This window comes from Heloderma suspectum, chromosome 12 (genome assembly GCF_057233095.1).
Source record: "Heloderma suspectum isolate Gila_16-S chromosome 12, 16-S_ref, whole genome shotgun sequence".
NCBI classification, from domain to species: Eukaryota; Metazoa; Chordata; class Lepidosauria; order Squamata; family Helodermatidae; genus Heloderma; species Heloderma suspectum.
In genome coordinates, this window is record NC_139469.1 from 5166441 (window position 1) to 5176693 (window position 10253).

General features: G+C 51.0%; 1 protein-coding gene across 1 annotated transcript; it reads right to left on the reverse strand.

Moving 5' to 3' along the window:
• Positions 1-45: 45 nt before the first annotated feature.
• Positions 46-5139, reverse strand: MED9 (mediator complex subunit 9). Its single transcript, XM_084818171.1, has 2 exons — positions 4476-5139; positions 46-1128 (listed from the first exon to the last, which is right to left on the reverse strand). Exons 1-2 carry the CDS (start codon positions 4778-4780, stop codon positions 912-914), a joined length of 522 nt encoding a protein of 173 aa, XP_084674297.1. The 5' UTR covers positions 4781-5139; the 3' UTR covers positions 46-911.
• Between the last annotated feature and the right edge of the window lie 5114 nt (positions 5140-10253).

Genomic DNA, 10253 nt, shown 5'->3' on the forward strand with positions numbered 1-10253 from the left:
ACAACAAACAAATTCCATGCCCAGAAGATTATCAACTGACTCAACTATATGCAGCCCCAGAATTTTAATGTTTCCCTTAAACCAGACATTTAAGCAAACAACTGAAGAAATGAGAAGTATCCATTACAAACAAACAAACCAAAACTAATTATGAAAAATGTACACACACACACGACATGTGTAAACTGAGGTCTTCCCTTCCAATCCAGATTCCTTCAACAGAAACCCGAACAGGAGGTTTACTTTATCCCAAGTGTCCAGTAAAATGCAGAGTGATGCCATGTTATAGCTTTGCCCCTCTGCAGATTTCAAATAAGTGTAACATTTCCCCTCCTGGTGCCCGAGTCCTTTGCAGAAGTAGCTGATAAATGCCTTCTAGGGGCTGGGAGAGCAATAGCACCCCCATCCTGCCCCACCTGATTCTCTTTTAAAATGTTGAAGCCAAATTATGCATTAAGAACAGGTGGTACAGCTATTTCTGGAGTGTACCAGGTGGGAAGGGGGTGCTGCATTTCAAAAACAAAGTAAAAACAAAGCAGCTCCTCGCACCTAGAAAAATAGTGTTAGGGAGACTGGGCTGAATCTTTCACCCTGGCATTCTACTTTTCTGTGTGCAAGGACTGTATTTTATTTTAATACAGGGGAGTATTCCTTCCACCTACAGTCTGAAGTGGTACACCCCAGGAACAGCTTTACCACCCGATTCTGCTGAAACCAGCCCTCAAGCACAATCGGAAACAGAACGAAACACCCACACCAGCGCATTCTGCCCAGGACAGCGCACTGAAGTTCATGAGCGGCAAGAACCGGGCACAGAACGTTCTGTTTTGGCACCGATGGTGTGCTGCAGTGAGCTTGGCCACATCCAAGAAGAAAGAGCAGCCGCTTCTGAGTCCGAGGCTGCTTCCTCTTTACTCCTTGGGGATCTCAAACATGCAGAGGCTCTTGTATTTCTGCAGCAATTCACTCTTGGTCTTCACTTGCTCACGGAGGCTTTGAAGTTGCAGCTGCTGGTGTTCAGGACTCACACCAATGCCCTGCATGGTTTTGATCACCTTGCGCATCTCCACAAATTTGGTCCTCAACTCATTCAGCACTTGGTGGACATCTTGGCTGTCTTTATCCATGCTGAAGTGGGGCGGGGAGAGAGAGGGAGGACAGAAAGTGGCCATTATTACGCTTGTATGCCATGCACAAGAGAAAACCACAGGGCACCAGCGTTGCCCTGGCATTGTGCCTACGAGTTCAGGAATAAGAACTAAGCAGGGATTTGGGAGGAAGCACGCCCCCACAAATGTGCTATAGGGCTGCTGCTTCCCTGGGAAAGCACAAAACGTTTAGCTCTTCGTGGGTTTTATAATTGCATTTCTTGGTGCTTTTATTTTTGGTTTTAATTGTCCTGCATCTCTGCCTTTATATTTGAAAAGCTCTTAACCCTTTATCGTCCTCGCTGCTTTTCACTCTTGTTCATAGCTCAGTGTGACAGAGCAGAAGGTCCCAGGTTCGATCCCCAGGATCTCCAGGTATGGCTTTGAAAGAATCCTGCCTGAAACCCCGGAGAGCCGCTGCTGCCAGTCAGGGTCAACAATACTGGGCCAGATGGACCCAGGGTCTGACTCCGTATAAGGCACTTTCCTATGTTCCTAACACCATCATCTTGCTTTGGGTAAGCCCCCTCAAATATTATCTTAATGGAAAAACAACCTAGAAATGTTTTAAATAAAATAACGGATGGTTCCACTGACTGACTGGAAATAAAATCACTGTGTTGAATGTCCTATTCCCTGTCAATAAGCAGATTTAAATCCAATATGTTCCTTTTTATTTACTTATTTTCTCTGTTGGTTTATATAATCTTGTTTTGGAAAACTAATAGCATCTTTTACAAAAATAACTCATGGGTTTGTTTCATTTAGCTTGGGGATCGCGAACTATTTCAGGCTGGGGTCCAAATTCTGCTTCAGAGAAGCTTTCGGGGCCTGCTTTCCAGTAGTGGGTGGGGCTGAAGGCAGATGGGGTGGAGCCAAGGAAAAAGGGGTGGGGCAAAAAAGACCAGCCCGTTTTAGCTTCAAGCTCTTCCTGCCCCAGGACAGGCATTTCAGCCTTTCAGAACGGGGAAAAAACAGCACAAGAACAGTTGGTGGTTGCAGGGAAAGGGAGCGGAATCATCTGGTGATCCCTGTAGGACTGAACTGAGACCCCAGGACGGTTGGATTTGTCCCCCAGCCCTGAGGTTGTCAACCCCTGGTACAGCTGAAGTCTTTCCCATTACCATCTCTCCAGGCTGGGGAAAATAACTGCCCTGGGTTAAATTTGTGCCTTTTCAGCAAAGTGTTCAAGGCCCCAAGAGATCTGCAAGGAAACAAGATGATGGCATCGAGCAAGGATAAACAGAGAGGGCAATAATTATTACATGCATACAAATATCACATGGGAGAAGGTGAGGCTCGGGGAAGAAAAGAAAGACTTGGGGGGGGGCAGCCCCAGCAATGCAAAAACTGCCTTCCTGGATCAGAGCAAAGGTCTGCCTAGCCCATCATCCTGTTTCCAACAGTGGACAGCCAGATGCCTCTCAGATTGGCCATGCTGGCTGGAACTGATGGAAGCTGGGAGCCCAACATCTGGTCGGCCAGGTTTCCCCTCCTGGCCTAGAGGCAGGGCATGAAAGCAAATATGGAGGTTCCATTAAGCTAACTTGGTTAAGAACATAAGAATGTGTGGGTCCCACGACACCTGGAACTGATTTTGACTCCCCCCAGCTGCACTTAGCAAGTGGCTGCCTGCCAAAAAAAGTGTCCAGTGGATGGATTTTAGGACTGGCTACCTAGGGAATGGTATAATAAATAATAATAAAAATAATAATCTTCTATTCGCAATATTCTTTTTATCTTATTTGGCCTCTTTTATTGTCCAAACCACTTGATTTCTTTAGATTCTGAACTCCTTGGGAACTGAACTATTAATGTTGAGCAGCTATCAGACACTCTGAGACCATGGGATAGCACAGGATATAACTACATAGAATCATAGAGCTGGAGGGGCCCTTGTAGGGCAGTTCCATGATCAAACTGCTCTTATTACCAACATGTTTCTCCTAATGTTCCACCAAAATCTATCCTCTTGTCACTTAAGCCCGTCAGATCTAGTCCTTTGCCCTCTAGGGCAGGAGAGAACAAGGCTTTGCCCTCCTTTATGCAACATCACGGCTGGAAAAGTGCTATCATGTCCCCACTCCTCAGTCGTTTCTTCTCCAGGCTAAACGATCCCAGTTCCTTCAACCTTTTCTCATAGGACTTGTTTTCCCATACTGCTGACCATCTTTTTTGCCTTCCTAATCTCAACCCGTCCCAATTTGTCTACATCTTTCTGAAAGGGCAGCACCAAGAACTGGGCACAATACTCCTGTGGAAGTCTGACCAGTGCAGAAGAAAGTGAAACAATTACTTCTCATGACAACTATGGTGCTCTTAATGCCACCTAAAACTACACTGACCTTTTTTGCAGCCACATCACACCACTGGCTCATGATCAGCTTGTGATGGAAATAAAATACCCTTGCTGGATCAATTTGGGGACCCATCCAGTCCAACAACCCTGTTTCCAACCGAAGGCCAGCCAACGGTCTTCTGGAAAACTCACGTAGGAGGCAAACAGCTTTGCCTTGTTGTCGGTCCCCAACCTAAGACGAGCCACGTTCAGACCAAAGGCCTCTCTAGTCCAGCATTCGGTTACCACAGTGGTTAACCAGTTGCCCCAATGGGAAGCCCATCAGGAGGACATGTGTGCAACCTTCCTACTCCTGTTCCACTACATATCCTCATGAAGGAACGAGCTATAAAGGCTACTAGCCCTGATGGCTATAGGGCACCTCCAGTACCAGAGGCAGCATGCCTATGTATACAGTTGCTGGGCGGGAGGGTGCTGTTGTGCCCGTGCCTTGTGAGTTCCCCACAGGCAGCTGGTTGGCCACTGTGTGAGCAGAATACTGGACCGGAGGGATCCCTGGTACAGGACCGGAGGGATCCCAGCATGGCCTTCTTCTGTTCTAGCTGGCATTCAGAGGCATACTGCAGGCGCGGGGAACCTCTTTCGCTTGGAGACCCAAACCCATTCCTGAGAGGCTTTCGGGGCCGCATTCCAGAGGGGGAAGGGGGAGGGGCGGGGCCAAAAGCGAAAGGGGCGGGGCCGAAAATCCCAGACTACTTTCGCTTACAGCCCTTGCTGCCAATCACGAAGCCCCAGGAGAGGAATTTTACGTTTTAGAACGGGGGCCGCGCAAAACCAGGAAGCCACCCAATGATGGGCGATGGGGGAAAGCGGGGGCCCGGCCCGGCCTGCGCCGGCCCGGCCCCCAGGCCCCCTCTCCGGCACGCTGCCCCCACGCGGGCACTCGCAGCTGGCGCGCGGGCTGGCCCGCTCCCGCGCCCTGCAGCCCCCGGCGACGCCCAGCCGCGGGCGGCCCCCGGGCCACTGACCATTTGATGATGTCGTGCACCAGGGGCAGGAAGGAGTGGTCCTCCCGGCCGGGGCTCGGGGGGGCGGCCGCCGGCGGCGGCGGCGGCTGCGCCTGGCACGGAGGCCCCTGCGGGGCGGGCGGCTGGAACTTCGCCTCGGCCGGCGAGGGCTGCTGCGCGGGCGGCGGCGGCGGCGCGGCGGGCGCCGGCGCGGCGGGCGGCTCTCCCGGAGCTAGCGGGGCGGCCGCCTGGGCGGCTCCCGGCGCCGGCGGCTCGTCGGGGCCGGGGCGCGGGCCCCCGCCGGCCGCGGGGCCCGAGGCGGCCATGAGCGCCGCTCCCGGGGCGCGCGCTCCTCCGGCCTCGGCGCGCGCTCTGGCTGGCTCCTGGGGCGCTGCCTCTCGCTCCTCTGCTGCTGGGCTCGCCGCCCGCCCCGGCTCTGTTGCTCGCGCGCGCCCCGGCTCCAGTTCTCGCTCGCGCGCGCCCCGGCCCCGGCGCTCGCGCGCGCGCGCGCTCCGCCTCCCCTCCGGCCGCGCTCCCCGCGTGCAGGCTTCGCTTCCTCCCCCGCGCCGCGCCTTCCGGGCTCGCGCGCCCGCCCGCCCGCCCTCCCGCGGGCCCCGCCGTCGCGGCAAAGGCGCGACGGCCTCCGCGCTCCCCTCCGCCAGAGCCGCGGCGGGGTTTGTGCGTCAGCCCGGCGCCGCCTCCTCGCGCGACTTCGGCGATGCGGCCGCGCCGGCCGGCCTGGACCCGGTGCGCCCTCGCTGCCCGCGGATGGCGCGCCAGCTTCGCGCGGGAGAGCGCAGGGCCGCGTGTCGTTTCGCTATGTGTTTCACAGAGCCGTAGGAGAGTAGGGCTGGAAGGGGCCCGCAAGGCCATCGAGCCCAACCCCTGCTCAGGGCGGGAATCCAGCCAGAGCATCCCTGACCGGCGGCTGCCCAGCTCCAGCCTCGTCTCGGACGCCTCCGGTGTGGGAGAGCCCGCCACCTCCCGAGGCCGTGGGTTCCCTTGTATCGCTCTGTGGTTCCGTCGCCGTATTGCTCTAACTTGATGTATCAGCATCAAGCAGGGGGGTCAAGGAATAAATAATAATAAGGAATAAATAATAAGGAAGACTCGCGAGTGAGTCTTCGCTGAACGCTGCCGGAAGGGGATTGCGCGCGAGGTGCCTTCGGGCTGCGCGACTGACTTGGCACCCGTAAAGGTGCAACCCTGTACATGTTTAGACGGGGGGGGGGGAGTCCTACAGCTCCCAGCATCCCCCAGCCAGCTGTGCTGGCTGGGGGATGCTGGGAGCTGTAGGCTGTCTACATAGGCATAGGCTTGCGCCCTAGGTTTGTGCAGAAATTCCTGGGGGCTTACTCCCATGAGTAAAAGCCCGCACAGGCTCGGCCCGCAAGAGCAGTGTTACACTATCATTATTAGCCAATAAAGATCACAATCCATGGTCAGAAAGAGAAAGATACCAGGAGATGACAGGAATGATTTAAAAAAAAAAAAATCCGAAAGCTAAAAAAAGCTGAATTGAGTGCCATTTTTTGGTAGAAAGGTGGCGTGCAACTGAAAGAAATATCTGATAAGCACTCATGTGTACCCCGAAGTAAAGCCCCATAGTTCAATGGGGTTTATTCCTGTATGTGTGTGCGTGCGTGTATATATGGGATTGCAAACTTAATCATAGACAACATGTTATAGCAGGATTCAATTGCAGCAACTCCTGAGCGTGCTTACACAGGACCCCAGTGCAGATTTACTCAGAAGTGAGTCCCATTAGGACCTACTGCCTAAATCACGATGACAGGAAGGCCTGGCATGCTGTGGTCCATGGGGTCACGAAGAGTCGGACACGACTTAACGACTGAACAACAACAACAAGTCCTCTATCTTCAGTGGGGCTTACCCCCAGGTAACTTTGTACAGGATTGCAGGTTTAGTTGACAAAAAAAAAAGCTCTTCCACTGCTCAGCAGATCTTTACTTCCAAGTAAACTGGGTCAAATCCCAACATGGTTTCCAAAAGCATAAAAACGCACACACAGACATATTCATACATGCAAGACGAGGCTGATACAAAGATAGCGCATGGCTGGGGGAAGCTAAAGTAAACGGATACCAATAAACGATAAAACATGCCAGTATTGAGGCCGGCCGGGCACACATCAGAGGGGAAATCATTGCACGGGCAGGTGCCACCAGGGAGAAGACCTGTCTCTGTGTTGCCCCCAAACAGAAATCTGTTTTTAAAAAGCTGGTTTAATAATCAGACTGCAGGAGCTGAGAAACGGCAACTGGCAATGATACTGCTATTATTGGGGGAACATCAGTCCAGCTTTGGGTTCTGTTCCTCTGTAAAGCACTACGTACATTGGTGACACTATAAATAATAGTTGTCATTTTGAGTCTGGACATCACCGTGAGCAAGATGAAGTGAGGGAAGGAAATTGGTTCACTCCAAAGAGGGTGACTGTGGTTGATGTAAACAGTATATGACTATTTATTTATTGCATTTTTATGCCGTCCAAAAGCTGAAGATCTCTGTGCAGTTAGCAAAATTAAAACCACAAAAGCACAACAGAAAATACAATGTAAAATATAATAGATTAAAACTACAGAATAAAAATACAACCAGAGTAAAGCCTAGCAGTGGTGCAGATATTTAAAATGCAATAGCAGATTTAAGACAGCAGAACTAAAAAAAAAACAAAAACCTGGAATGCTAAAAATGCCTGGGAAAATAAGAAGGTCTTCACCTGGCACCAGAAAGAGTACACGATGCCAGGCGAACCTCTCTAGGTTATGGACCTCTCCAATTATGGATGCATTTGGCAGGGGATTCACATTTTTAATTAAACATAGATATTGCTTTATTTGGGGGATGGGAGGAGGGGGACATGCATTTAAAAAAACACTATACACCTCTTCTGCTTCTTGTCTCATGTGATTTAACCTACTAGTCCTCATGAAGGCTCCTCCTCTCTCAACTGTCACCACCAGCCATTCAAGTAGGCTGTACTGAGGGAGACGAGAGGGAGAACAAGGCCATTCCACCAGCCCTACTAAAAGAATTAATTTCCCCCTTCTTCCCTCCCCACTCCTTTTTCCTTGTCTGTCATGACTTTTTTGACGGTAAGCCTGCAGGCAGGAACTGTCTTCTTTAATTGATTATATGTGAGCTGCTCTGGGTGCCTTTTTGGCTGAGCAGCAACATAAAAATACTTCAAATAAATAATAAAATTAATCCCAAAGAGATCCTTGTGATGGTCAATTAATGGCAGCACCAGGAAATCTGCTTCCCATTTTGCTTAAATAAATATTAACAAGCAAGTGCTATTTATAGCCTAAGATGAAACCCTATTATGAGTGTCTGAGTTTGGCTTATCGGCCAGTGCAGGGCTAAAAACAGCCAATGTGACTGGCAGCTGATTTCCGATGGGTCAGCGGAGCCCTGGATTATCAAATGGTTGTTAAATGGGGAATGGGATCTAAAAGCAAAAGTAGCAGGCCCATGGGTCAAAATGCAATCCACGATATTTGGCAGCAGAGCTGTTACTGCTTTACTCCAGGTACAGAGCTAATGCTGAGCCAAGACCTGGTCCTGCTGGGAGCTGTTTGGTGCTGCAGTTTAGTCCCACAATACTATAGCAGAATGGGATTTTGTGTTCCTCGTTGTTGGGGTCTTGGGGACGCGAACCTGCAACTGCCAGTCTGGAGGCTGGGGCCTACCTGACTGAGCTGCCATGTGCTCAGGCCTTGGGGCCCGCTACAGGCACAGAAGGGAATAGGCCTGTGCAACATCAGGCCCTGCAATTGGCTGGCAGTATGGTGCTTCCAGATTGGCCAAGAGTCGTATAAACTGACTTCTGCCTGTGCTTGGTCAAAGGCGAAGACATTTCTGCCTGGTGTTGAATGGGAGGGGACCTTGGAGATCAGACTCCAGCCGTCTGCTCAACGCAGACTCTACAATGCAAGATGCAGCTGCAGCTTCCCTGACAAATCTCCATCCAGCCTCTGCGAAAATACCTCCAGAGAAGGAGAGCCCACCATCGCCCAAGTCTATCCCACTGCCAAGATGCCCTCGCTGTTGGGAAATTTCTCCTAATGTTTAGCTGAAATCTGTGTCTTTGCAACTTCCAACCATTGGTTGTAGCCCTGCCATCTGGAGCATCTGAGAACAACTCTGCTCCATCTTCCGCATGACAGCCTTTTAGATATTTGAAGGCTGCTATCGTGTCTCTCCATCTTTTCTTATTATTTCTTTAGGGCACAATCCTATGGACTGCACCCTTGCTGCCTGGAAGCCCATGAACTCAGAGGCTTCCGAGATTCCTGTGCCATGCCAGGCTGAAGCCAGCAGGGCAGACAGAGCAGTGGAGGCAATCTTTGCCTCCCTGCTCTCCGTTCTATGCTATTTTGGCTAGGTGGACAGAGGGGGAGGGAAGGAGGCTGGAGGAGGCTCAGGATAAATTGTATCCTGGCCTGTCTGGTCTCCTCCCCTCCCCGCCCACCAGAACGCCCCCTTTTCCCCTCTCCAAGGTTGATGTTCCAGCCTCGGAGAGGAAGCTGACATGGTTCTTTGTGCATCAGCTGCAAGGGTGCAGGGTCAGGGGCTGGATCTCCAACTCCCCCTTCCGAGGTCAGAACGCTGTCTCTGACCTCAGAAGGGGGTTTTCTGATCCATCCTATGGTCCCTAGAATGCTTGCTCAAGGACCATAGGATTGCTGTCTTATTTAATTAAACTGCTTATATACTGCTTGATATAAGAGCTCTAGGCAGGTTACATTAAAAAATACATAAAATACAATTTGGAAAAAAATGTAAAAACAATAATAAATACATTACAAAAACTGTGAAACAGCAGTGCGATTATAAGTCGGGGAAAGCCTGCATGAAAATGTGCCTCTTCAAGAGGTGTCTAAAACTCACCACAGCTTCCGTCTCTCGGGCCACACGTGGGAGAGTGTTCTAGATGACGGGTGCCGCTACGCGTTGTTCCAGGCCTCCTCGGACGAACTTCGGGGTCAATTTGGTGTCTATAGGGGAAGAGGGGTTGCTAGGTGTCTACTCCGAGTAAGGACAGACCAAATGAATGGCATGGAATTTGTGTATGGAATTTGCTGCCGCAAGATGCGGGCATGGGGGCCAGCTTAGAAGGTTTTAAAAGGGGATAAGACTCATTCATGGAGAAATCTATCAGTCACTGCTAGCCAAGACCAACCTTCTCACCTCTGCATTAGTTCCTAGTTCCTTCCCCTCCCCCTTCTCACCTGGGCTAGCACACACAGGTTTACTTCTTCTGTGTGTGTGTGTGTGTGTGTGTGTGCACGTGTTTTTTACCCTGTTCTTTTTAAAGATAGACAGACAGACAGACAGATGCATGCTTTGGAGTTGTGCATAACTTGGGATTTCCCTGAACATGCAGATACCGCTCCCTTGTGTGTTGGGGGGGGGGGGGATTTTAGCTACCTAAGCATTGGCACTTCCAGCCCGAATGTCAGAAAGAGGGGGAAAGACAATTGTACGCAGGCTCCAGGTTTTAGAATGCCTCTGAGTACAGCTGCCTGGGGAAGGCTATGTTCTACTTCATGTTCTACTTGTAGGGTTCTGAAAGGGATATGGCTGACCACTGTGGGAAACAGGATGCTATACCAGATGGACCTTTGACCTGAAGAGCAGGGCTATTCTTAATAATTCATATGTGACAAAGTGGGCTTTTCTAGTCCATGAAAACTTCTGCCACAATAAAGCTGTTAGGCTTTAAAGTGCCACAAAATTCTGTGTTCTTTTTGCTGCACACACCCCCACCCC

Coding starts and splice junctions, on each gene's coding strand:
- MED9 (XM_084818171.1), bottom strand. CDS start 4,780: ATGGCCGCCTCGGGCCCCGCGGCCGGCGGGGGCCCGCGCCCCGGCCCC. Junction 1,129..4,475: donor GTGCACGACATCATCAAATG/GTCAGTGGCCCG, acceptor GCCCCACTTCAG/CATGGATAAAGACAGCCAAG.